Source organism: Rhamphochromis sp. 'chilingali', assembly GCF_963969265.1.
Source record: "Rhamphochromis sp. 'chilingali' genome assembly, chromosome: 15".
NCBI classification, from domain to species: domain Eukaryota; kingdom Metazoa; phylum Chordata; class Actinopteri; order Cichliformes; family Cichlidae; genus Rhamphochromis; species Rhamphochromis sp. 'chilingali'.
In genome coordinates this window covers 34961611-34989367 of record NC_137942.1, presented here as the reverse complement: position 1 = coordinate 34989367, position 27757 = coordinate 34961611, and the positions used below count along the sequence as shown (strand labels likewise).

The 27757-nt window shown below is 43.6% G+C and overlaps 3 protein-coding genes across 5 annotated transcripts in view; 1 reads left to right on the top strand and 2 right to left on the bottom strand.

The window, feature by feature from the left end:
• LOC308410888 (uncharacterized protein) overlaps nt 1-27757 on the bottom strand; it is a 176358-nt gene that overhangs the window by 52157 nt on the left and 96444 nt on the right. The window lies entirely within an intron of this gene.
• LOC308410913 (uncharacterized protein) lies at nt 14298-19881 on the top strand. 3 transcript variants are annotated; one of them, XM_080904594.1, is made up of 3 exons: nt 14298-14441; nt 19307-19418; nt 19627-19881. In XM_080904594.1, the coding sequence occupies exons 1-3, from the start codon at nt 14355-14357 to the stop codon at nt 19665-19667; spliced, it is 240 nt and encodes a 79-aa protein (XP_080760720.1). In that variant the 5' UTR covers nt 14298-14354; the 3' UTR covers nt 19668-19881. The 3 variants fall into 3 exon arrangements, with proteins under 3 accessions (XP_080760720.1, XP_080760719.1, XP_080760718.1); XM_080904593.1 differs by having other exon boundaries at nt 19307-19492; XM_080904592.1 differs by having other exon boundaries at nt 19307-19511.
• Nucleotides 26002-27757, bottom strand: part of LOC308410889 (uncharacterized protein) — a 34256-nt gene continuing 32500 nt past the window's right edge. Inside the window, exon 14 of the mRNA XM_080904550.1 lies at nt 26002-27757. This exon is cut by the window's right edge and continues 19 nt beyond it. Within this exon, the coding sequence (XP_080760676.1) occupies nt 27235-27757 (523 nt within the window). The 3' untranslated portion in view covers nt 26002-27234.

The following is a 27757-nucleotide window of genomic DNA, read 5'->3' as shown; positions in this document are numbered from 1 at the left end:
CCTGCTTTTTAAAAGAATGGACAGAGTCAGCTGTAGACTGGTGCAGAGCCTTGGTGGTTTCTCTAATCCACAGAGGCCAGTACATTAATCTAAATGCAGTGACACAAACACATTGATAATTTCTTCCAGTGCAGCAGAGGAGACCATGTTTAGAAATGTTAGGAGTGAGATAAAGATTTTACACAGTTGAAACTCAGAGAAGACTCAAACGCCAAGATTTTGAATGCTGAACTTAGCATGTGAACAAAAATAGAATAGAATAGAATGCATTTTATTGTCACTACACACATGCACAATAAGCTTCAGAGCATCTCCTGTTCAGTGCAGACGTGGGAAAAGAAAGAGGGGTGAGTTGCACAGTTCTGCAGCACTATCTACAAATATAGAAACAAAACATAGTGCTATATATTACAGTGTGGGTTACTGCACCTAAATTAAGTGTTGCACAGTGGTGATGATAGTTGTGTAGTCTGTGTGTAGAGGTCCTAGATTGGGGGGTGGAACTGTGTTTATCATGTGTGAGTTCAGGCTGGTTATGGGTCTGTGGGTCTCCTTGCTGATGCACCTGTAGCGCCTCCCTGAGGGAAGCAGGTTGAACAGGTTAGAACCAGACTGGGAGCTGTCCTTGATGATGTTTGCTGCTCTGCTGAGGCAGCGGGAGGAATAAATGTCCTTCAGGGAGGGGAGGGGGCAGCCGATGATCTTCTGTGCTGTCTTGACCACACTCTGAAGCCTCTATCCGCCTTAGTGCAGCTGCCGTACCATACTGTGATGCAGTAGGTTAGCAGGCTCTCAATGGACGAGCGGTAGAAGGTCAGCAGCAGGTTGGAGTTCAGCTTGTACTTCCTGAGGACTCTCAGGAAGTGCAGCCGCTGTTGGGCCTTCTTGACGACCGCTGAGATGTTGTCTGTCCAGGAGATGTCAGCAGAGATGAGGACACCAAGGAACCGGGAGGTGTGGACCCTCTCCACACACTCCCCGTTGATGTAGAGGGGGGCCAAGTCAGTGCCTCCTGACATTGACAATGACCTCTTTGGTTTTCTTAGTGTTCAGTCCCAGGCTGTTTTCTGAACACCATGCTGCCAGCTTCAGGACTCTGTATGCTGAATCTTTCATCCGGGCTGGACTTCTTATTCTTGACTGAACTTGGCTTTGCCCTGGTGAGTTCTTTTCTTTCTCAGAACCAACCCGATTCACCTTTCTGAGCTCACCCCGGTCCACTGACAGAGGTGGAGGGCCAGCTTCAGTTTTTAAAAACAAATTTCGATGTCGGCCGCTGTCATCATGTACCCCAGCTTCGAGGTGCAGTTATTGGAACTGAACTGAACCTCATTTCTTTGCGCTGTGGTGTATCGCCCCCCGAAATTTGTTACGGATTTTATTTCTGAATTTGCTGACTTACTGGGGAGTGTCGTCTTACGCTATGATCGTATTTTAATTCTTTGTGATTTTAACTTCCACGTTTGTTGCGAGGACGGCTCACTAGTCAAAGACTTCCTTGCTCTTATGAATTCGTTTAATCTCACCCAGTTCGTAAGTGATCCAACTCACACAAAAGGTCACACACTCGACTTGGTACTGTCCCGTGGTTTGGATATCTGCATCACGGACATTAAGGACTTCGGGATTTCGGACCATTTTCCGGTTTTGTTTAATACTGTTATTAACAATGTTGATTTGTATAGTGATGGTTCTCTACGGCAAACGCGCTCGATGAGCTCTCAGTCACTTGCTCATTTCACTGCTGCTTTTCTTGATTCTCCTCTTTCTGATGTTAATGGTATTGCAGATTTATCAGCGGAGGAACTTGCCAACCTTCTTAATACTACATGCGCCGACATTCTTAATTCGGTGGCACCTCTGAGGACAAAAAGTGCCAAATTGTTACGCCAACCCTGGCGTAATGACCCTACCAGCGCCCTTAGGCGTGGATGTCGGCGCGCTGAGCGAAAATGGAAAAAAGATAAACTCCATGTCTCTCTGGACATGCTTCGTAAATGTCTATCTAGGTATCAAAAGTCTGTTAAAGCTGCTAAATCTGCCTCCTTCTCTGGTATTATTTGGTCTAACTGCCATAATCCCCGAGCCCTTTTTAGTATTTGTAATTCCTCGATAAACCCTTGCCCCTTTACTTGTAGGGATGCCTCTCCTGTACTTCGTGATAATTTTTTTAAATATTTCACTGACAAAATTTAAGTTCTGAGGGCGTCTCTCTCATCTTGAGTCGTTGTTAGTTTCTGACTCTGTTCCAGTCCCTGAATGCTTGACTGTCCTTCAACAGTTCAATCCACTGTCTTATTCTCATTTAACAGCTATAAGTGATCATCTCTAACTCCCCCCGTGATATCGTTCCCTCTCGTTTTCTTAAGGAAGCTTTGCACACTATCGGTCCCTGTATCCAACTTTTACTAAATGTATCCCTGTCATCAGGTTGTGCACCGTCAGTATTTAAGCGCGCTGTCGTGCAACCCATTATAAAGAAAAAGGATCTTGACCCTAGTGCTCTAACTACAGACCGATCTCCAAACTCCCTCTTATATCCAAAATTCTGGAAAACGTGGTTCTAAAACAACTTCAGTCCTTCCTTGATACTAACGGTATCAGTGAAAGTCAGTCTGGCTTTAAACCTCGCCATCGCACTGAGACAGCGTTAGTTAGGCTTTTTAATGATCTTCTTCTACCTGTGGGCCATTGTTTTAGTTTTACTAGATCTGACTGCTGCCTTTGACACAGTCGACCACAAGATTCTCATCTCTAGAACATGTCGTTGGTCTTAAAGTTATAGCTTTATCTTGGTTCATCTGTCAAAGAGGTCGTTTTCCGTAGCCATGGGGCAACACTCCTCGGCCTCTGCCCCATTGTGGTGTGCCTCAAGGATCTGTGCTCGGCCCAGTTCTCTTTTTCCTTGTACATGCTGCCTTTGGGAGTAATACTTAAAAAATATAACATTTCCTTTCACTGCTACGCCGACGACATACAAATTTATTTCCCTTTGACATCAGATGTCTCTACGTCTCTGGAACCCCTGTTTGACTGTCTAAATGAGGTCCAAACGTGGTCACGTCTCTCACACTGAACGAGGATAAGACAGAAGTTATAGTTTTTGATAGTCACACCCCGCTGGAACAACTGCCTTAGGGTCCCTTGGTAGCCATCTCTCACTCACTGTTAGAAACCTTGGTGTTTTCCTGCTCTTTCAAACTCGAGAAACAGATCTCCTCTGTGGTAAAAAACTGTTTCTACCAGCTGCGTCAGATATCTAAAGCAAAGCCATACCTCCCTTTGAAGGACCTTAAAAAACTCATTCATGGTCTTATCACTTCCAGATTAGACTACTGTAATTCTCTCTACTCGGGCCTCCCACCTTCCTCTATTCACCGGCTCCAGTTAGTTTGAAATGCAGCTGCGCGTCTCTTAACTGGAACTAGAAATTATGCCCACATCACACCAGTTTTAGCCAACCTACGTTGGCTCCCTGTTGATTATCGTACCAATATTCAAAATTCTTTTGCTTACCTTTAAAATTTTGAACAATTTATCTCCCAGCTATCTACGCGAGCGCCTCCATTTGTAAATCCCTAATAAGGCACTTAGATCTTCCAATCAAATGCTCCTGACGCAGCCGAGGTCTCGTCTGAAGTCCAGAGGGGATCGGGCCTTTGCTGTCGTACCTCCCAGACTCTGGAGTACCCTCCCTCTTTATATTCGTTCCTCCGAGTCCATGCAATTGCATCTTAAAACTTAGTCTGGCTTTTGATCCAAACTACTATGTTATTTCTATTTTGTTTATTTATTTATTTATTTTGATAACACTTCTGAAGCGTCAGAGCTGTCCTTGCCTGTGATAGAGCTGACCTGCCATAGGACACTGGGAAGAGTGTAAATCCAGGCTGAATTCCTTGTGTTGGACAGTATTTGTGTGCAGCAGCAGAGCGCACAAATCAAACTGTATGTTTTGGTAAGCCTGGCCTTCTTGTACTGGATGTCAGTGAGCCAGTAGCTGGTGAGTTTATCACATTAACATTTTTACTAGCAATTTCACTAGCTGGGACCACATCCTCAGTTACGATGAACGATGATGGATGAGGGAGCGTGTACTGGTGCTGCAATGTGGGGAAGGCCTCAAAGAGGACCGGCAGCGGCTCCTGGGCTCCAGGTGGGCATGAAAATGAGAACCGAGGGTATTGGTGAAGGGGGCATATATAAACTGAGGCGGCGAGCATGAGGTGTGGTCCCACTCCTGAAATTCAGATAATATCTCCACTTAGAATAAACTGGGTCAAAGAAAAAGTGCCTCTGATTGGGCTGCTTTCTACAGTTGGCTGTGAGTCCATTGCAGGGCATCAAACATGGATAAGGGGTTGTTTCAACAGTAATTCTATGATGAAAAATTAACGAGGCATTTATCAGGATCTGTATTTAATTTAATATCTATTTAACATATTTAATCAATATAAAGCTCAGTGTCTATTTCTTAGCTTGTAAAGTTGTGAAATTCATGGCAGATTCACTTCTTGGCTGTTTTGCGTTTTATTAGATAGTTGATAATAAAGAGTGTCTTTGCCTGTGGCTTTGTTAAGACTGCAGGTTTTTGTCCGCCTGACCTTTGGTGACCTTGGCGAGCTCAGGATGAACAGGCTGTCTGCTCTGTTTGGGTGTGATGCTGCCTGCAGAGACAGTCTACTCTCATGCAGACACAACATCTTTACTGATATAACGTGGTCATGGACTCTTCTCTGTTCTTCCTTATTAAATAATAGTAAAATGACTCTGCAGTTTTGATTCAAAATGCACCAGGTCTGCTCAGTCTGAATCACACCGTTAGAGCCACACCAAATGATTGGAGCACCAATGTTAGCACTCAAAGAGTCTAAGCAGTACCACTACCAGCTTTGGCCAGTGCAGGAGTGAACATGTAGATCCATGTTCTACTGAGCAGACACTGAGCAGAGGCAACATGCAGTAAATGAATTAGTGGTCTCCACATGTTTGCACCCAAAGTTTCCCTGCTTTTGTGAGCTGAGCTGTTTTAATATTTTCCATGTATTAGATGATACTGTCCAATGCTTCCAGGGCTGTGAAGATGGAAATAATGATGTTGCAGTCGTTGCTGAAGTGTTGGTACCATTTGAAGGAAGTCATTAAAGCGCCAGAGCGAGCAGACAAGGCAAGCACTCAAAGAATGTGGAAGGCAGTCGGGGAAAGTTGCCATGGACGGACTTAATTCCTCCCAGCCCCAAACAGCTTTTATACTGTGGACAAAAATACATGAAAGTGTGTGTGTGTACCTGTTTAGATGTCTCTGTGGGGACCAAGAATTGGAATGTTACTATACTTGTGGGGACCAACAGTCATTTATGAGGACAAAAGTGCCTCACGAGTTTGAGACTCACAATGTGGTTCTAGTGTCAGGGTTACAGTTAGGTTATGGTTAGGTTTAGGTTGAGCGTTAACCATCCATTATTGATGGTTACGGTGAGCGGCTAGGATGTGTCCTCACTAAGATATCAAAACTAGAATGTGTGTGTGTGTGTTAGTGAAAGGAACTGTAACTGGTCCCAGTAGCAGCAGGATACAAACGCCATAATGACACAGCTGCCTCTCGTCTGCCTTCCTCCCCTGAGTGAAATAAGACGTTTGGGACCTTTGAATAGTTTTTTGAAAATATTTTTTTGTTTAAAGAAAGGAAAGAGAAGTTTAATCCTTTAACTATTTAACTGTTAGGTGTCAATCCCTGGGAGGGTTCCCCCCTTTTATTTGGCGTGGAGTCAGAATTATGGCTTCTCCACACTGTGGAAGTAGCTCTTTGACACAGTCGAGCAGTCATTGGTCATAACAGGATCATTTAAGACTCGATGATGAATAAGACTGTTGAAGTGCATGAGAAGGATCTCATATAAAACAGTCTGTGTCTGCTCCTCAATTCAATTTAATTCAGAAGACCCCTATGAGTGCAAGATCAAGGAAACAGTTCACCCTGCCTGGGATAGTGTTACCAGGGCCCTGCCCTGGAGCCAGGCCCGGGGAGGGTGCCAGAAGCTGTACATCTGGTGGCCGGGCACTGGTCCATGGGGCCTGGCTGGGCACAACCCGAAAAAGGGACATGGGCCCATTCTTATGCAGGCCCACCACCTGCAGTGGGCGCCATAGGGGTCGCATGCAATGTGTGCCACGTGGCAGCCAGGATCAGAGGCCATGGTGGACGGATCCCCGGCTACCAAGACCAAGACTAGACTTAGTGTCTCATAGTCATTGAAGAACTCTGACTTGCTTCCTGTTCTAGTTGTTCTCTGGAAAAAAATCTGCAGGTCAAACAGGTGCACATACAAAGAGCACATTATTGATTAAAGCCTGGAAAACAACTGAGGCATTTGTCAGCCCGGCACGCTTGAAATGTCCAAGTGTTGAAAACAGTTTTCCATTCGTCACCTCCCCAATGTCCACCAGATGGAACGTGTTTCTAAGATCAAGCTTAGTGAAGATTATTGCTCTATGTAGTGGCTAAAAGCTCCAGCTGAAGCTGTTCTACAGTGGCTGGATGCAAAGCCCAATCACCATATAACACAACGCCTCGCAGATTCATTCCCCATTCTGACTCTGGGATGTGTTGCACTCAGAGAGAGGAAATGTTTGCTGCTATTAGCGTGAATGCATCCCTCCCCGATGGCTAATATAAGCCCCCATGGTGGTATTGTCAATCCTCACAAGAACAGTAGGAAGCGCCTGAAGAAACCACCCAGCGCTGAAACCCTCTTAAACAGCCAAGCCAGACCACCAGGATGGCTGAGCCATCATACCCAGTAGCCGAAGGTATAATCTAAAGGGGACTGTTTTGTGCAGGCGAAAAAGAGTCAGGAATGCTGTGAGCAGGGCTGTGGAAGCTCTGCCATAGCCACCACCAAACAACTGAGTTATTTTTACACATCGGCTAGCATCTGGCCAATCCACCACCTTTCATTGCTCATGCCGTTACAAAACAAACAAACAAAACAAAACCCATCAACCCATAAATACGAAGAATCACTGTCGGCCCACCAGGCAAATGCCCAGTATGCCCGATTGAAGGCACTCACAGCTATGGCCTCTGACAGAGTGATGTAAAAGAGATGGAGTCCAGAGATAAACCCAGAATTGTTATATGTTGTACTAGAGACAACACACTCGTTTTGCAGGATCCACCTGTGTTATCGCACAGGGAGAATTGATGTGGCCATTCTTCAGTCCTTCTCTACCACTCCTCCTGAGTAAGTCTGCTCAGCTGCACTGACTTCTCACGATGTTCTTGATGAGGAAGCTGATCGTGACTTGTAGTTTCTTTCAGTATTCAGTTATGGCAGTGGTGTCCAAACCCAGGCCACGAGTGTCCTGCAGGTGTTAGACGTGTCCAGCTGATTTAAATGGCTCAACATGCCTTGAAGTTCTCCAGACGCCTGGTAATGAACTAATCATTTGATTCAGGTGTGTAGACCCAGGGTGAGATCTAAAACCTGCAGGACACCGGCCCTCGAGGCCTGGAGCTGGCCAAGTTATGAAGCTAACTATTCTCAAGGCTAATGTAACAAGTTCTTCAAATGATTTCGTTTGCAGTACGTATTTTTCAGACCATAAGCTGCAGGGGATTATAAGGCACATTAAGCGAAACAAAGCAGCCAGATAAATCAAACTTTATTAAACTCATTCTTCTTGCTTCCTCCACTTCTCTACCATTGATTCATTAATGTTGAATTCTCTGGCAGCGGCTCTATTCCCATGTTGTTGCAGTATATTAATGACTAACCTCGTATTGTGGATGGATTATCTCAGTTGTTCTCCTGACTGAAGTTTGGTCCGTTTACAGCAGTGGTGTCAAACTCAAATACACAGTGGGCCAAAATTCAAAACTGGAACAAAGTCGCGGGCTAACGTTAATATTTATTGAAATATATTTATTCCTCCAGATATAAGAATGAATCTTTTCTTATGGACTCAAACACGTTTTGCTGAAAAACTGAATATGGAACAAGCAAAGCTTAATACTAAACAATATATATATTAGCTGTATAATACCAGTAGGCCAGCTCTAATAGTAATTTGGTATGGCTTCGCGGGCCAAATGTAATTAGGTTGCGGGCCAAATTTGGCCCACGGGCCAGAGTTTGACACCTATGGTTTACAGCAGGGGTGTCAAACTCCAGGCCTCGAGGGCCGGTGTCCTGCAGGTTTTAGAGCTCACACTGGGTCAACACACCTGAATCAAATGATCAGTTGATTACCAGGCCTCTGGAGAACTTCAAGAGATGTTGAGGAGGTCATTTAGCCATTTGAATCAGCTGTGTTGGATCAAGGACACATTTAAAACCTGCAGGACACCGGCCCTCGAGGTCTGGAGTTCGACACCTGTGGTTTACAGCATCCTGCCATGCGATTGCATTTGTCTCTAACCATCAGGAACCCTCACGTTAACTTTTATCGAGTGGAAAAGTGTTAGTGTTCGTCCTCCAGCTTCACTGTGTTTATGCTAACACAGCTGTGTCGCTAGCGATCATGTAGCACATCATTATATACCAGCTAGCCCAACTTCAGTAACCCTACAAACGTCACTGCTGTTTAGTTTCCTGTCTCCATTTATGTTGGAAGTGATAGCAGAGCTGTACGTTTTAATTTGTTCAGAAATCTCTCAGTCAGAACATGCTATATCATGCTTAGGCACTAGCAAAACCAGTGAGCTACCTTCCGCTAACTTCCTGCTAACTTCCTGTTAACTTCTAAGTCCGTTAAATATAATAAATTCTGTTTTCATGGATGCCTGGATGTTAAACTTCATAGTTACACCTGGTAAAGCAGCAACACTGATCGTTTTATTAAAGATGAAAGAATTTAGACCGTTTTTAACTCTCAGTGATGCTGCAGTGTTCGTTTGACTTTGGGTCCTGAAGGACGGAGTTTAGGACCCAGATTACTCCCAGATTTAAGAGCACCTTAGTCCAAAAAATATGGCAATAACGACGGCCGCTTGCATGTTCTACAAAAAAATGGTGCTTTGTTGTGTATCCGACGGACAAACACCAAACCAGTTCCACACCACTGAAGTTGCAGCATTTTTACAAACCAATTCTGGTTCATGTGTTTCACTCAACGATCTGCTTTCCCCCTTCTCATTCTCTATCGCCACCATGTGGGTATGAAAACAAAGGCACTGCGCATGCGCACTTTACCCATATTCTATCGCGATATTTAATTTTTTTATCGTTGCCCAACATTAAACCAGTATTACCATGAACAGTATAATGTGGCACAGCCATAGGTGGGCTGGTAGGAATGCTGCGGAGGGAGGAGAGAATGGGTTAGCCAGAGTCTAGAGTGAGATGTACACTTACAGAGAGAGTCGAAACCATCCTACCGGGCGATGTGGTGACAAGAAGCAGGTAGTAAGCGACGTAACAGGCGTGTCTTTTCCTCTGTAGAGCTAACACTCCTGCTGTTTTACTTCTGTACTCCTGTGCATACGTCAAGGGATGTCACAATCACATTTTACAGCATCCATGTTATATTAGAGATACTTTAGTCCCAGCAAAGTAGTGTACTGTTGTTGTTTGCTCCATTGCAACAAAACATGCAATGACATACTGAATTGCACCAGTTTTTAGGACGTCTATCTTTTACTTTCTGTGGGTTTTTCACTGCTTCTCTGCGATCAGATGAATTGTGCACACTATTTGCTCTTCCACAGCTTTATTTTTAGTCTCTGAATGCTCCCATCACTTCTGTGATGACAAAAGTCATGATTATGCCATAGTCAGTCTATTTATATAGACCAAAGGCTCATCAGCAGATCCAAACCGACAGAAAGGCCACGGTTTCCTAAGAATAGAGCACTTACATTCACATTGAAATGTCCTGTAACGTAGACACCGTTATCATGGTTTTGTTAACCTTAAAGAACAAAACTATGTGCCTGTTTAAATATTTATGGTCTGTATATACATTAATAATATTTACCATTAAAGGCAGTTTACTTTATACCTAGATCATCGATCACAGTGCATCGATCGGCTTCCTGCTTTACTTCCTCATTGATGACTGAGATGCTGCAATTAGTCCTCCAAAATATTAAGCAGGGTGCACGCCATCCCATCAGTGTCCATACTCCTGACATAGAGTGAGATTTCCTGAAGCCTTGCTATTTATAGCTGCAGGAGGCAGCTTCTAGCTTCTCCCTAGAGGAAGCTGTCCTTGTTTTTGTCTTCATCAAAAAACCTTAAAATCTAAAAATACAGACACCAGGTTCTTTGTTGGGCTTCTCTTTGTGGTTTGCTGTGGCTTTGCATCTGCTCTGCATCCCTGACCATCAATGTCACCAACATGTGTTCAATGATCAGCCAGTTCACCTCTGAGGGACTTTGGTCTATTCAAACTGGCTGAGATGCTGTGGCTTAAAAAGGCGGTTCAGACTTGAAAACCCTCCGATGGGCTGAATTATAACTCTAATAAGAATAAATAGCTACATTTACAACCTGCATGTTGTGTTTACTTGTGTTGTCTGTGTCTAATATTAACATTTTGTTGATGATCTGAAACATTAAAATGTAACATTTTTGGATTCATTCCTGTGGAGCTCAGGTCGGCACTCCCAGTCAGCGAGCCATGGCATGTATGTATGTGTATGTGGAGACATGCGTCTGTATGTTCGCATGCATGTATTTATACATACATGTATGCATGTGCGTGTATGTTTGTATGGGTGTATCCGTATGTTTGCAGGTGCATGTATAACTTGTACATATTGTTCTTGTGTAAATGTAAATTTGTCTGTGATTGTGTAAATACTTCACACACATGGAGAAATGTCAAACAGCCTTTCATTGTTCTTGTAACAGTGACAATAAAAGCTATTCTATTCTATTCTATTCTATTGCTCTGTCATGCATTCTTGCATCTCTTGCCTGCAAGCACACTTTGCAGAGTGCACTCTGTAGTTTATTTTACATAATAGTTAATACAGTACTTGTATTTAAGTGTATTTCGGTTTAGTTTTTTACATCTCATAGCACTGCAAACACTTATAAAGCATAAAGTTTACTGAGAACCGATTAGTAATTAGGGATGGGTACCGGTGTCCGGTGCCATGATGGCACCGGTTCTGACATAAACAGTGGTAACCAGACTGAAAGGCAGCGCACATTTCGGTGCTTTATTTCTGTGCTTTTTTTTTCCTGAGCTGTGATACACTTTAGATTCTAGCCAATCATTTTACGTTTCCGAGGATAGTAGGCGGGCCCAGGTACGTACGTTCTTTTAGAGCAGAGCTACAGATTAAAAATGCCCAAGGCGAAGCGGTCAAAGTCTGGCTGTACTTCACAGCAGAAGATGCAAACTCAGCAGCAACAAGTGCTTTAAGCTGATACTGTGATACTGTCAAAGGAGGTAACACCTCGAATCTGATGACACACCTGGCGACGCATAGCATTTTTTTTAAAAGCCGAGAAATGCGCCGTATTTGATAGCTTGCTGCGAGACCTCACACCGTGCACATCTACTGCGGGTGTGGTGCCTGTTATCGGACCCGGAGTTAGCAACATCCCCCAAAAACCCGAAGAGGAGAGTCCTGGCCCCTAGCCCTGCCAGTGTAGCAGAAATGATGAGGATGATGATGCAGCAGCAGCCGTTTTTCTCTGCCTGAGTAGCTTAATGTTGTTCGTGTGTAATTTACGTTGAGTAGGCTAACCACGTTATTACATTAATGCATGTAAGGTGAACTAGCAAACATCATCATAGCTACATGCGGCTGTCTTCTTGTTTGATGGCAGATACTCCCTTCACCCTGGCCAAAAAAGCTAAAATGACCAAAGAAAAAGAGGGAAACAGCTAAACATGAGAGGTTTTTGGACAAAGTTTGTGTTTTTTCCATTGTTTAAGCACTGCTTCCAGCCAAGAGTGATACCATATATGCCCCATAGCTGCAGAAAAGGCTAACATTGTTATCTTTTTACAAAAAAAACAGCTGAACATGAGAGGTTTTTGGACCAATTTTGTGTTCTCCATTCGTTAAGCACCGGTTTGAGCACCGTTTAAGCACCGGCACCGTTTCAAAAGTAACGGTTTGGCACCGGTATCGGATAAAACCTAAACGATACCCATCCCTATTAGTAATAAGAGCCTTCTTGTAGTTCCACTAAACTGCACGATAAATCATAGAAGTAATTCAGACAGGGAATTTTACAGTGGGGCAAAAAAGTATTTAGTCAGCCACCGATTGTGCAAGTTCCCCCACCTAAAATGATGACAGAGGTCAGTAATTTGCACCAGAGGTACACGTCAACTGTGAGAGACAGAATGTGAAAAAAAAATCCATGAATTCACATGGTAGGATTTGTAAAGAATGTAAGTAATGGTAATGGTAAATGGTAAATGCACTGGTTCTTATATAGCACTTATATAGCACTCTTCTACCCTCCCTAAGCACTAAACCAGTTCCAGAGCATCTAATAAAAGCACTGGCAGCAACAGGGGCCAGTATCCCGCCCAAGGTGACTTTGGCACGCAGACTGGAGCAGCCGGGGATCGAACTACCGACTGACGTCCTGAGCCACAGTCGCCTCTTTTCCAGTAGAACATAACTGCCTCAGCTCAACTTGACTCTACTCGACTCTGTTTCTCAGTTACAGTTGAGCACCACCTCAGTGTGGGTGGGGCTGTTACAGCAACACAACCTGAAAGTCCCGTGATGTCATTTGTATGTGACGCAAACACAACAAGCGATGACATCCCGGTGATGGAACATCTGCACCCCGTCACTGGACTTCCTGTGTAGCCGTTTCCCTCGTTGCCAGGCAGGTTTGAGTCTTGAAGGGTTCGCTCTCATAACTGATCCAGTGATGTCACTTCCTGGCCATCAGTGGCATGTATCTGGGACACAAACTGGGCTTGGAACTGGGTGAGAGATGAAACTCTGAGAAGCTCTTCAGACGACGCTGACCTGCATGACTGAGGACCTGCACAGACTTGCTGCCTCGCTCTTTGTGAGGAACGTCCTTCAGGAGTATGAAAGGGAAACTAGCAGTTTATTGAAACCAGCTCCGCTTCAACCTCAGATGCACACAAAGTAGACTCGTTCCCCAAAAGTTTGCACTTTGGATCCCAGGTATCGAACCAGCAACCCTCTGATTAGCAGATGAGCCAGTCGGGCTACAGCTACCCTACGTGTGTGTGTGTGTTGCCTGTTCATTCACATAATCCATCTTATCTCTAATGAAAAAGCCAAATGAAATCCTCAGATTTGCCCCTCAGGTTCCCACAGTGTTCAGGTCACACCAGGCCACAGTCCCACATTTGAGCCACGACTGTGGGTCACACAGAGGACAGAGCATGTCCTTTAGCCTTCTTTGTTTTTGGATTGTGTGCCACAGAGTCTCCCTGAAGATGATTTTGGCACGTTTGCTGAGATTGTTTGAAAAACAAGCTAAAGAACACGTCCACGATGTCACAGCAGCTGTGGGCCTCGATGGAGCCCACGTTTGTCCTGGAGGCGTCCTCTGTGGAGCGAGGCCGGCTCACATGGTTCAGTCTGAACAGGGTGAAGCTCCAGCTTTGACCTCATTAACTTCCAGTAGTGGAAAAGCAGCTGTAGCTGCATTTTTCATCACTATTGATGGGATGCTGCTATGACCTGCTGTTAGTGGGAGCTCAAAGCCTGAGGCCATCATTAAGATCTGTGTGGGTCTGTGTGGGTCTGTGTGTGTGTGTGGGTCTGTGTGGGTCTGTGTGTGTGTGGGACACTCACTGAGTAGTAGTCGACTGACCGACCCAAACACAGTGACTTCATATCACAGGAAATATTCAGCTCAGGCTTCTGTCTGACGCTTTGCTGTCTCACATTTAAATCACAAAGGTTGTTTCTACAAACACCCACTCATCTATCGTCCTCTTTCTCACAGACCCACTGCTGAACTCACAATATCATTTATTTTCCTTGTGTTTGATTGGTGGTACAGTTGTTTTATTTTGTGTGTTTGTTACACAGGAAAGCTGTTATTGATCAGTTTGAGAGTAAAACAGAAATTGTGCGTGTAAATGTGGAGATTGCAGTCGTTTCATGCTGTAACCTACAAAATGCTTTGTGCAGACGAGTCAGTGGCAACGTGTGGCAACTATTCTGGTTTGCCAGCGACGTTTCCAGATAAACACTGGTGGCAGCTGCTGCCATGGCAACACCATTGTGCTCCCTCCCTCCCTCGCTCGTCTCCCCTCCCTCTCCCCAACCACTCCTCTCTCTCATGCTCCGCCGGCTCAGAGAGCAAGGACCAGAGAGGAGAGAGGTCAGCTCGATTCAGAGGACAGAAAGAAGAAAGGAATAACCCGGCGTGGACGGGGACAGGATGAGCGAGGACAGCCACTCCCACTACAGGCTGGACCCCAGCGATCGCCTCAATGGGCTGGGACAGAGGAGGAAGAGACCCAAGAAGGTAAACGAATAGATGGAGAGCCACGTGGTGCAAAGTGTGTAAGGATGGAGCACCCCACCCTGCAAAAAGAGAAAGGAGGTGGGGTTAGGTGAGGTTTGTTTATGTGCAGACGAGCGTCCACATGATGTTAGGAGCACCGAACCATCTCTCACCCCGTCGTCTCCTGTGGAGTGTGTGGCTGCTCCCCCACAGCAGTTGTATCCTCTCTCATATCCTCTGTCTCCTGGTGTTGTGTTGCTCCACAGTGAGTCGTAGTAGGAGGCTCACATGCTGTCAGGGTGGGTCCCTGCTCGCTCTTTGTGTGCCTGTCGTTGGGGGTTTTGCTGTTTGCAGCTATCAGGAGGTTTGTGTTGTAGCCTGATGTGAGAAGTGTTGTTATTATCATCATTTTTAACATTTCTGCACCGCTACAATAAACAGACACACACCCATCAGCCTGTTTACAGATCTATACGCCCATAAAGACGTGAAAAACACATTGCACAAATCTACTATAACGTGTTCATATGTGTTATAAAATAAAGAGGTAAAGTATTAGCTGTTCAGGTTGATTCATAAATATGACCTCAGCACGTGAAATCCTTCTGCTGACATCCCTAAAAGCTCGTCAGACCAACGAAGCCGTACAACACAAATAACCAGACCAAACCAGGGTTGTGCGTCTGTTGTTGAGAACATTGTCAGTAAACCACAGTGACGTCCTACAGAGGACTCGTGTTGTCATTATTTTTGTGTATGTCGTGTGAGCTGAGAGCTGTAACCAAAGGTAGTGAGCGCGTCGGCCTTTAACGTCGCGGCTGGTTGTGCGATCGCGTCGCCGCTGAACTCGTGAGAGTTTGTCTCAGGGATCTTTACATTTGAAGTCAGGTGAACATCCAGTGAACTAACAGAACATTCAGGAGCAGTTTACTCTCATGAATGTCAGACAAACTGAGGTTTGTGTGTCAGTTAGATTCTTTAAGTCATTAAAGTGTCTCTGTTAGGAAAAGCATCTGTTTCCTCCACCTCTGCAGAACTGCGTGACCCGTAGCATCATTGCAGGAAGTATCCTGTGACAATGAGTGACTGCACATCATCATTATCAACACATAAACCTGTGGTCTGGACCTGCAGTTCTTATTTTTACTGTCTGGTTTTGTGTAAAGCAGCACTTCAGTAAGCACCTGTGAAGCACACAGTCATAGTCGAGTAATGAAGCGATCCATATGTGAAACATATTCCACGTCTACAGGATAGTGGAGGTTACATGGGTCAACCTGGCAAACTGTACCAGCACATGTGATCACACTGATAGCAGAACACAGGTATGTGAGTCTCTACGACGAGGTCAGAAACCAGTAACAAATGTTTCATGTGATTCGTTTTTCTCCAGTTTGTCTGCAGTGAACCTTAAATACTCACTGAACCAGCTGTTTCCTGATGTGGTGACGTGTGTCGGTGATGAAGCCAACACTCTGTCCAGTGTTGGGCAAGTTACTTGAAAAAAGTAATCAGTAACTAATTACTGATTACTTCCCCCAAAAAGTAATCCCGTTACTTTACTGATTACTTATTTTCAAAAGTAATTAGTTACTTAGTTACTTTTTAAAAACCCGATTTACACCCTGAAGAGGTGATAAAGCGATAGATCTTTCAGCCCAATTCTACTTTTTCTACATAATCCATCATACAAAATGTGATCAAATGGAAAAGTCTCTTTTTTAAACTTGTTTTATTAGTTTTAATCTTTTAACTTTATGCATCAAGCAAACATTTAATTATCTGCAACATTCTCTGACTGGAAGAAATTAGTTTAACATTTAAACCTATTTTCTGCACATTCCAGCACATAAAATAAAATATTTTGTGTGTTTACACTCAGTCTTTCAAATAGATGCAAGTAAAACACAGCAGAAAATAAATAAAGTCAAAGACTCAGCGGTCCTGTTGCTCTATTTTCACCTGTAAAGCAGGAGTGGGGCAGGCGGAGGTTTACCCTGGTGCAGGTGTGCCGCGGTCAGTGGAAGAATCCGCGAGTTTCTCTGTGAGTTTCCCATTACGTCGTAGCTACTCGGTGCTTGTTGGAAGTTTAGGGGTTTTTTCGCTGTAAAAAGAAGTTTTCTTCCCACGCACAGCGGACACTAATGTTTTTGTCCCTTTTTATGGAATCAAACTCAAAGTAAGGTCAGTACTTCCATGCTTTAAACGCTGCACGCTCATACTCTCTCTGCACTCGATATGTGATCCATTGTTGATCTGCACACAGCTGTTGTCACTAACGGCGCACTCGCTTACGTCACTGTCGTGAGACATTCTCGCAAAAAAATCACTGTTTTAGTAACGCAGTAACGCAGCGTTCCTACGGGAAAGTAACGGTAATCTAATTACTGTTTTTGCAATAGTAATCCCTTACTTTACTCGTTACTTCAAAAAAATAATCGGATTACGCGTTACTGGAGCGTTGTTCTCCTCTGTAACAAAGCAGTGATAAAGGAATAGATGCTGATTTTATTAACTTGTGTCTTTGTGCTGCTGGATTCAGTCTGAAGCAGGCAGCAGTGCTGAACCTACCAGTGTAAATGTGATGGTGGAAGCAGAGGCCAGCACTTGGCAGTGCTAAACACAATAAAAGACTCACAAGTTCCTGCTCAAAGGTCAGCTGCCTTCAGATCAATCATTAACCTGCAGCAGGTTGTGGCCTGATGTGTTTGTAAGAGTTTCACTTTCAGGAGGAGAAGATTTAAACGAGTCACACAAATGTGAACTACAATGTCTGTGACACACAATTTATGCAAACTGCATGAAATCTGACCTGAAGAAATCCAGTCTTCTGCCTGTTGTGGTTGTGACAGCTGCTCGTAGGAGAGTTTGTTTGTAGGAGGTGGAGATGTTCTCAGATCAAGTGCGTAATCGTCTCTTTGTGTAGACGCTAAAATCTGTGAGCCAAAACTCTCTGCTCTGAAACTCTTCACTCAGTCCTCACGCTGAGAGTTTAGAGGCTGAACTTCTTGTTCCTCCATAACACTTTTCATGAAACAGCAGAAATGAGCTTGTGTTTCTCAGCAGTGCGCACACAGAGAACCGATCCTCTCTGCTCAGTCTGAACAAATCAAAGTGAAACGTCAGTGAAAACACAGCTGCTGATCAAACTGTGTCAGATTAATGCCTCAATGTTTCACTGTGAGGTTAAAAAATACATAAAAATGATTTAAAGAAGTAGGAGGCAGATTTTCACAATAAGAGCACTTTGTTTTTAATTCAGTTAATGTCAAACTGTCATCAACACCTCTGTGTTGTCTCCGTCTCTGAGCAGATTCAGGCATTACTCAAATAATAAAGGCTTTCTTTCACTATTATACTTTTCATTAGTCTCCAGGTTGATGATTATAAACAGAATTATTAAAGTTTTTATCATTTCAGGCTGAAAATCAACATGAATTTGGTTTTAATCAAAGAAGCTCCTTTAATGTGTGTCATTAAAATCCTCACACAGACTTAAAAAGGCGACATTAACATTAAACTAAATGAAAGAAGCTTCAGCTGAGAGCTTCATGCAGTCATCATCAGCAGCTCATAGCAGCCACAGCTCTTTATTACGCAGCTTTGCAGGAATTAAAGTGGCTGAAGTGTCAGAGTTTGTGTGAGAAGCTGCTTCATGGACAGCTGTACACACGTCTTTATTATTTCTTCATAAATCAAACACACAGGTTTGTCTGCAGATGATTTAAAGTGTGTCGTTGTGCAGTTAAAGCTGTTGGTGTGACGCCCTGACCTCCTGTGAATGAAACAGCCAATCAGATCCATCAGAGAGAGAGCAGGAAGTGTGTGTTTGTGACAGAACAAGGAAACAGTGATGATGATGAACATAAAGATCCTCTGATGACGTGCTTGTGTTTCCTGTTACAGTAACGCTTGTTCATCTGTTGCTCTCCTACACTTTCCTATAAATAAAGGAGAAAAAGTCCGTTTAGTTTCATTTCCTAGAGCTCAGAGTTACACTTCACATTCCTGCTGTCACATCAAAAAGCTTCACTTTGGTCCAACATCTACATGTTAACATGAAACACAGACAGACTCAGAACATCTGGAACATCTGCACTTTGACCCAAACTGTTATAGCAGGATATTTTCTACATATTTCTTATGTTGGACCTGTTTGAACTGTAAACGACCTGTAATCATCTGTAAATGGTGTGAGACACACTGAGGCCACCTACAGGGCAGCTGGGGAACAGCAGGGATCTGAAATCATACGAGACGTTAGTGAGTGAGAAGAACAAACGGACTTAAGATGGCTCGAAGTGATCAAAGTTGATCTAAAACAGAAGATAAATCCACTGATTCTTTGTAAAGTTCATCTGCTGCTCACATGAATCCTGTGATGAAAGATTTATTTCACTGAATGTTTCTTCAAAGCTCATTTCAACCTGTTGAAGTCATGAATGAAAGTGCAGACTGAGAGTGGATCACATGATGTTTGAGGTGTGTCATGTGACATGTTCAGTATTGTCACACATGTCTAGATTGTCCCTGATATCATAACTGCTCAAACACTGATGATTATATTTGAAGAATTATTCCTGATGGCAGCAAAGTTTGAATGGAGCTCTCTGTCTGTGCTGATTTGTCGCCCTCTGGAGGTCAAAGCACAAACCTACAGGGCAGGTGAGGAACAGCAGGGATCTGAAATCATACGAGATGTTAGTGAGAAGTTAGAACAAACGGACTTAAGATGGCTCGAAGTGATCAAAGTTGATCTAAAACAGAAGATAAATCCAAAGCAGCATCAGATGAATGTTACCATTTCCAGTTACGGCGCCCTTCATCTAATATGGAAATGTGTTGTTTTCTTTTTGCCGTGTTGTTGTTCTTCCTATTGTGTTTAGGCCAGAGATGCTCTTCAAACAGCTGACAGACATGACCACATTACAAGAACATGGTGTGAGTCCCATTTGATATTCCAGTCAACGCTGAGAGACCTTAACCAGGAAGTCAGAGGTCAGCTGATGCTGCGAGCAGGAAGTGAACCAAGGGAAAGGTTCACTCTACTCAATCTCAAAGAAAATATGCTGGTATTTGTTGATGTTGATGGTACAATAAAAATATATAATATAATAAATAATAAAATATCATGTGATGATGAGATGTGTTGTTGGTGTTTGTATTTTCTGTAAATGTCTTTTTTAATGTAAATGCTTTGTTCCAGACGGACAGGGAATCAGTTGCTGTACGATGACATCATCTTGATGTTGACGAGGAGGGCGAGAAAAACTAGTTTTGTCCTGCAGATGGCGATCTTGCACCGTGTTCAGAGAGCCGACACTTTGATGGTGCTGCTCTACTCAGCTTACTTTAGCCTGGGTTGGACTCTATATGAGCAGCTTCCACTCTGGTTTCACTCTTAAACACACTTGTTTGATTTCACTTGTAAAAGTTGAAGAATAAATATTTTATTACAAAATTATTTGTTGATGCATTTTTTTAGGGTCAAATATCTTGTTTGATTTGAGGAATGAACTGTTAGGGTGGAAAAAGTGAATCAGGTTAAAATAGTGGTGCTTTATATCAGTGAAGATGTATAATGTAATTTAAAATGTTGATGATGGGTTGTAGTGGGCTTGTACTTACAAAACTGCCTCATTTTATTGGAACGATCCACAGTTGCATCCATTCACGGATGACATCTGACATCATTTGACATCTGGTCTGAACACGTTTGTACACAAGATGCCTCAGTTCTGGATGTTTCCACAGACTCCTCTGTGCACCTAAAGAAAAGGTCAAAGGTCAGCAGCACATGTAGTTGGGACAATTCTTCAGTCGCACAAACTACACAATCATTTTCCTCCAATGACGACTTTTCACTTGCAGAAATGGTCCTGTGTGATTTCCAGGCTGTGATATAAAAACTAGTTCCTAATGGCAGCGACTCACTCAGTAAACATGTGTTTCCTTCACCAACCTCACACACAGATCCAATAAGATCAGGAAGTGGGCAGTATAGTACAATATGTGTTATTCTGTGCTGCACTGCCCAAACTAAAGATCTGCTGAAGTGTTGGAAATGATCCAGATGTTTATTTTGGACGATACAGCAGAAGATCAGACATGAAAGTGGAGATAACACAGAAGACCTGCAGCAAAGGTCAGAGGTCAGACTGGGCCCTGGATTCAACAATGAGCCAATGATCATCAAGCAGTGACTAAAGCAGAGCCCTGACGTTCTGACATTCATCACACAGTCAGAACAAATGTCTGCTGATGACTTCATCTCATGAAACGACTGATAGATGTCAGTTCATTGATCAGCTGAGCTGCTGATCTTCATCGTCACAGAAACATTCAGCTTGTTTCAATCAGTAAATAACTCCCACTACTCCCAGTTTGAACTGTTCCCACTCAAAATGCTGTGAGAACAATGATCATTGTAGAACTTCACAAACATCACGTGTTGTTTTCCACATGTAAGATCAGCAAACACACAGAAACTTCCTGTTGCCACACACGGCCTCTAAAATCTCTTCCACGCTTTCTGTCTGAAGTCCACTCTCTGTGTCGGATCCACAGGAAACAACAAGATCTTATTAACATGGTTTTCAATGTGTCTCCTTCCAAAAAGTCCAACCAATGAACAAATGTGTGTATTTGTGGAGGCCGAACAAAAGCATGACACATTTCTCTGTTTCTATAAACTGGAGTCAAACACAAACATGAAGAGTTTCACTGACAGACTCCAAAATGCCCCCACAGTGGATCAAAGGGAAATCCTACAGTGTGGCCAGAGACTCTTAATGGCTCCAACATCAACACATCCACAATGTTGGATCCAGTTCTGCCTCACAGAGTTACTAAGACACACCCTCTGCCAGCATCACAACAGCTCCACCTGCTTCACCTGCCTCCTCAGCATCTGTACACCTGAAGAGAAAAGAAAGGCTCCAACAGCTCAAATCTACAAAGGATTCATGAAATTTCATCCAACAATAACATGTTTGCCTTCCACAGTGTGCTGTTAGACACCACTGTACCTCTGCCATTTCAAAAAGAGCAGCTTGGGAACATTTTGGCTCCAAACACTTTGTGTTTAAGTTCTTTGTTTTCTTTGTGAAGCCGACAACATCTGGAGCTTTGTGACTCATAGAAACATCATTTTGTTCTTTAGATGACAGCAGATTGGGACTGAATAATCAATCACTATCAAACCAATAAAGACAAACATGCTGATTTTACAGGAACTTTGTTGGAGAAGCTGCAAAGACATGAAACTGGTGGAGATCCCAAACCAGTTGATAGTGCTGGTTATTCCAAATAAAGCTGTTTCCCTTTGAGATGAAATGACTTTGTGTCCTGATATATAATAAAGATGTTGTTGTTTTTGAGCCCCTGTATTAAAAGTAGTTTAAAGTCAGCTTGAGTTTGATGTCTTTATGTCAAAGCTGCTCATGATGTTGAGCTGCTGATGGAATAAAAACAATATAAAAGCATGTAGTCCAGACTTAAATGTAGCCTGTTGTTAGCTGAGGTCCACACACAGTGTTTGACAGTGTAAAGTGTGTGAAAGGGCTGCTGGTGGAGCTCACTAGGATGAGCAGGTGACCACGAGGTGGAGAGCAGCTGGCCTGGCTTTGACCCGGGCCACGCCCCCTTTCTCTCTGCTTTGCTGTCACTTATCTTCACTGCTCTGTCCAATAAAGCTGAAAAAGGCCCCGAATCAAAGAAATCTGCTGCAGCCTCTGAAACGTCTTCTGTTTCCTTCCCGACGGCTTTTTCACCGTCAGCCCATCAGACAGTCCAGCAGCATTTATGATGATGTCATGATGTTGAAGAGGCTGCTACGGTGGCCTCCCATGACCCCCAGCCTCATCACAGCTGAGATGCAGACATTTGAAAACATTCAGCAGACAACTGAATAACAGTCCAACACAACAGTCTGTGTGCAGACACACACTGACCTTTCATAGAGTCAAACACAGCTGGTTGAGTCATTTCTCTGTGAGTCTAAAGTGAATCTAGTATTTGAAAGTCCACTTCCTGTATTTGTTGTTGAAGACTTCTTCAGCTTCTTCTCAAGGACATCAGCTGCTTGTTTGGCAGCAGAGGCAGTTAAGAAGCTTCCTGAAAAACACTGAACAGTGAGTTCACTGTGGCATATGACAGATTCAGCTTTCTGTGTGCAAATGTGTCTGTGTCGACCTTTCAAATGCTGTTGAATCCAAAACATCAGCGGCTCCTCGGCTGCTCACTTCATGCACTTCTGTCTGTGTGACAGTCCAATGACATCACAGCTGTTTCCAGCCCTAGTGTCTCAGGACTGGACACCTTTAAACATGTCGAGGATCAAACAGCGTCCAGCTAAACACACATGAAACTATCAGAGCTGACAATCATTCCAATAACATCTAATGGTTCATGTATGTAGACACAGGACTACAAGGAAATGGCTCTCAGCATCTGGCTGTGGGAACACATGAGTCCCTGTTTGTGTTCAGATTGTGTGCATGTTTTAGACGTGTGTCACATGTAGAAACACAACAATCCCACAATGACACACAGATGTGTTTGACACAGCTGTGCAGCTGTAAGTTGTTTCTAATGATTCATTGAAGCTCTTCTAACATTCTGGAGACGATCAGTACATGAATCTGTTCAACACGACAACAATTTGACTTCAGTGTGAACGTTTGCATTAAATAACCTTCTTCATCCAGCTGACAGCATCTTCATCCTATGATGTGAACAGTTCCTCCTGTTGATGACAAACCTCTGACAGGATCTGCTTGAGGAGCTTTTTCATGTGCAGCTCTCTGAGCTCAGGGCTGAGCTGCTGTTTCATCTTTAAGAGCTGCTGCCTCCTCGCCGGACTTGTTCTCCTCTTCTTCTCCTAATGACACCATTTCTGCTTCATATAAAATTCAATAAAGATGCTGACATGTATCTGTAGCAACAACATCATTGAATCTAGAACAACTGGAGCCAAACCAGTGGCTCTGCTGGGATCACTGGTGAGCCAACACTTCCTTGTTGATGCAGATTTCAGGGCTTCCTTTTGCTCCTCCGTTATAACTGTTCTCTCTTCTCAACACATGATGACACAAAGGAATCAGCAGTGACAAAGATGATGCTGAAGAGAAGCACACACTTCACACATATAACAGACCAGTGCAGTTACACACACCTCTGCTCGACATCAGGCCTCAAACAAAGACACAAAACACTAACTTGACTCTAAACAGAAGAAACGAGCAGCTGTTTCTGTTCTGTGCTTATTTATATTTGACACACATGCTTCTCTTTGTGCAAACACACATCGCACTATAAGGGTAACCTCGCACACAATGATTGGACAGCACAGTGATGATGCTGGGAGATCCTATACGCAGCAACACAGAAACACTGAGAACTTTAAACAATGATGGAAAGTGTTATAAATGACTTGTTGGCCTCTGATCTGTCACAAACAGCTGAAACGTGTCTCTCATGAGTCACATGAAGGTTTTTGACAGAAAGGACAAAAAGTAGCTGCAGTCAGTTTGTGTCATTTTTATATTTATTCATCTGGGAGAAAAATCTGAGGGACATTAAAATGTGTTTTCAACAGAGACAAGAACATGAATATAACAGAACAGGTAAATGAACATGTTTCAAGTAAACAGCTGGACTGATCAGGTCCAAACACAGAGTGATAAACTTGTCAAACAGCTGTCATATCTTTATATAGAAGCTCTTTATAAATGCTGCTCACTGCAGTCTGTTTACTAATAATGTCAAAGTGTTAGAAACACAGAAACATCAGAATGGTCTTTGTTCACAGAAACCTGTCTGGGATCCTTTGTTGTTCTTTTGATGCAGAGTTACATTATAAATATAAAGAGTTATTTCAGAGTCTCATCAGTTTTCCTGCATGTCTTTATTTAACACATCAGCAGGGCTGAAGCTCTCATGTTAAACACACACTGATCTATGGACACGTTCATGTGTTTCTAACAGAACCAGGCTGTTATCAGCCTGCACTAACATTATGTCACACACACTGAATGTAACAGTGACAGTTTACATCATCACACAATCAGCTGTGATTGTTTCACTGTCATCAAACGAGTCAACAGGAAGTAGAATCAATAGAAACCAATCATTTCCTGACAGCATGTCTGATGGAAATAAGTGCAGATTATGTATGAAGTCTAACTGCACACAGTAACTGTGTTACAATAAGGACTTAACAGCGCCCTCTGCTGGAGTGTTTCAGTACTGCGTTAACTAGAATACACCACCTCCTCCTCACACCACCTGCTACAGCTCTACTCTTCTATGACTACAGTCATCCACAGCACTGATGTGAGGTCACATGGTTCATATGTAAGGAGCACAGCTGACCTCAGGTCAGTTTAATGACTGTGAGCAGCAGCTGTGTTATTGTCACTGTGACAGGGAGACACTCTCAGACACAGCGCTCATGTCAGCTTGTTCTCATGCAGGAGGATCAGGAGCTCCATGTTTGTCTTTCTGTTTGAATCATGATGTGTTTGTGCCATCAGAGTCTGTCATGAGTACTCAGGGTTTCACAGCAGCTCTTCTGGATGCTGACGAGGACTCCAACCTCATGTTTCACCTCTCTGAGCTTCTGATGTCTGTGAACACTCGTGTTTCTTCTCTGGGCTCATCTGGACAAAAACACCTTTCTGTGTTTGGCTGCAGCCTCATTCTGACTGACAGGAAGTGTGTTATCCATGAGCTGCACTTCTGTGAGGAAGTTTCCTGCTGTGTTTCCTGTCTGTGGACAAACACGAGTGTTCCAGCTGAGGACTTGCTTCCTTCCACCTGTCCATACAGGACATCACGCTGTCTGCAGCTCTGTAAATGCAGCTCCAGGTCCTTCCACGTGCTGCTCTGTATTTGTGCAGTTTGTAGTGTGTCCTGGGAAACGTAGCACACATGGTGTTCTTCTGCTGTTTCCTCCTTTCACTGAGTGTGAAACACTGACGCTGTGCTGTTGTTCACAGAGGGGAGCTGATTCTAGCTGCAGCTGGACTCTGTCATCTAACTGAATGTGTTGGTGCTGATCACGGGGCTCTGAGGGGGGAGCAGCAGGAGGACTCTGGATGCTGACGTCAGTGTATCTGTGGAAGCTCCCACAGCGTGTCTGTCATTCAATATTGTGCTGTATATTGTATCTATGCAAAGATGAACAGACTGTGTGTTCACTGGTCTCTGTGCTGCAGCTCTGATGTCATCATCACTCCCTCCTCCACCCTCAGCAGTCCCAGCATGCTGCTGTGGTGCACCCCACCCTCACTCTACACCTGAGCCACAGACCACACCCTCCACCTCAATATACACCACAGTTTTCTCTGCTGTGGAAATGAGATCAGGAGGAAATCATCATTATTATTATTTAATAAACGCTCACATTAATGTGGGCTTATTTGTTTCATATTAGAAACATTAGTTGAGTGTTTTTAGTATAAAATGGTCAAAGTCCCTCTTTTTGCTCCTCCCCTCACCTGTGGATGGGCGGTGCTGTTACCGTGGTGACAGCTTGGATGTGTTTCAGTCCTGCCTGGTTATCACTGCAGGAATCTTTCACATTTATTACAGGTAATAACTCTGATTTTTCTGTGTATTATGAACCAAATGTATCCTGATACACACAGAGATGGATGAGCAGAGGTTTTTTTTGCAGTTTATGTAGTTACTATGGACTTAATGCATACATATTATTAAAATTAGGGCTATAACAGTTGTATTGATGTATAGCAACTTGAAATGCTCCCACAAATGGCTCCACAGCATGTAAAAATATAACAAAAGCTCTGGTGGACTTGGTTCTGTGGTCAGTCTTAAAGGGTGAAGTTAAACTCTGTAATCTTCACTGTGTCACAGAGTTCAGTGAGTCCCGTTATTCACAGTATCAATCAGATCATCAGAGAACAGCTGATCAGCAATCAGTGGTGCCAACAGCGCCTCCTGTGGTGAGAGGATGCAATAATGCAATGTAGCATTTTTCCACTCAACACTTGCAGTCATGGAAACTGTCTGTTGGATCTGTGTGACGTTGCTTTCTTGGTTAGAGTTCCTCACAAATGTCCAGATGATTCTTCTAATGAGGCGTCGACCATGTTTGCAGCTCTTTGGAAGAAAACGTCGCCCTTTGCCATCCTTACTTTTCTTTGACTTCTTCAAATGCAGCTGAACTCCAGCTGGTATTTTCTTGGACTTTGCAGCTGTTTCTGGTCATCAGTTCATTCCTGCAAACCTCTGAAGCTGAACAACAATGATGCTGCATTGCTGGCTGATCCCAAAAGGTTGATTCTGTTCATCTGGACGTTTTCAGAAACGTTTGCTCACTGATCAGGTGACTTCTTCAGTCTCAGCTGACTGCAGCTTTACAAGCTTACAAACAGCACATTGGCACAATGACTGAAAGCAGCAGCACCTGATATATATGATACTAATATAATACATATACATATATAATCCATACTAATGATGAAGGAACTGAGCTCACAGTCCATTGTTCATTCAGTGAACTACTCAGTTTATTTTGGGCCTCAGAAATGCTCACTCTGTTTGTACATCACTGTCAGCAATAGACTCATTCTGCTGTGTGGACAGGAACACATGTGACATCACTTCCTGTTTGTTTGTGACTGAAGAAGTTTACAAGGAATCATTTAGAAGAGTTTCAAACATCAACTGATTGAATCCATGAATCTGAAAACGTGTTTGTGAGTGAAAGAGACAGACATGTACAGACTGAACTATCTGTTCAACAGTCAGAGTGTTTCTGTAACAGGAGACACTCTTTACACTCCACTCAGCACAGGGACACTGAGGAACCACGACCGACCCATAAACCAGGATAAAGAGTTTGAGTGAATGTGGTGTTGAAGGTGTGGAGGTGGATCAGAGTGTCAGAGGAGACTCTGTAGAAGGACAGAGTGCCAGCAGGACAGTCCACATACACTGCTGCTCTGTTAGAGACAGAGGAGGAGGAGGAGGAGGAGGAGGAGGAGATGGATGTTTGTCTCTTATTGTGCCTGACATGACGAGGACCATCATCAGAGCACTCCAGACTCCAGGACTGATCATTCCATCCAAACACACAGTCATCACTGCTTCCTTTCCTTCTGATGCTTCTGTAACTCACTGATATATAAACGTCTCCTCTCCACTCGACCTCCCAGTAACAGCGACCAGTCAGACCATTTCTACACAGCAGCTGATAAAAACCATCAAATCTGTCTGGATGATCAGGATATGACTGAACCTCCTCCACATGTGTCACCTTCCTGTTGTTGTCAGACAGTTGGAGCTTTGTGTTCACTGTGTTTGTGTCG

Bases quoted from the DNA above. Each gene is read 5' to 3' on its own strand.
- LOC308410913 (XM_080904592.1), top strand. From the start codon at position 14,355: ATGAGCGAGGACAGCCACTCCCACTACAGGCTGGACCCCAGCGATCGC. The intron at 14,442-19,306 runs GTAAACGAATAG...TATTGTGTTTAG, and splicing joins GGAGGAAGAGACCCAAGAAG to GCCAGAGATGCTCTTCAAAC. The intron at 19,512-19,626 runs GTACAATAAAAA...GCTTTGTTCCAG, and splicing joins GGTATTTGTTGATGTTGATG to ACGGACAGGGAATCAGTTGC.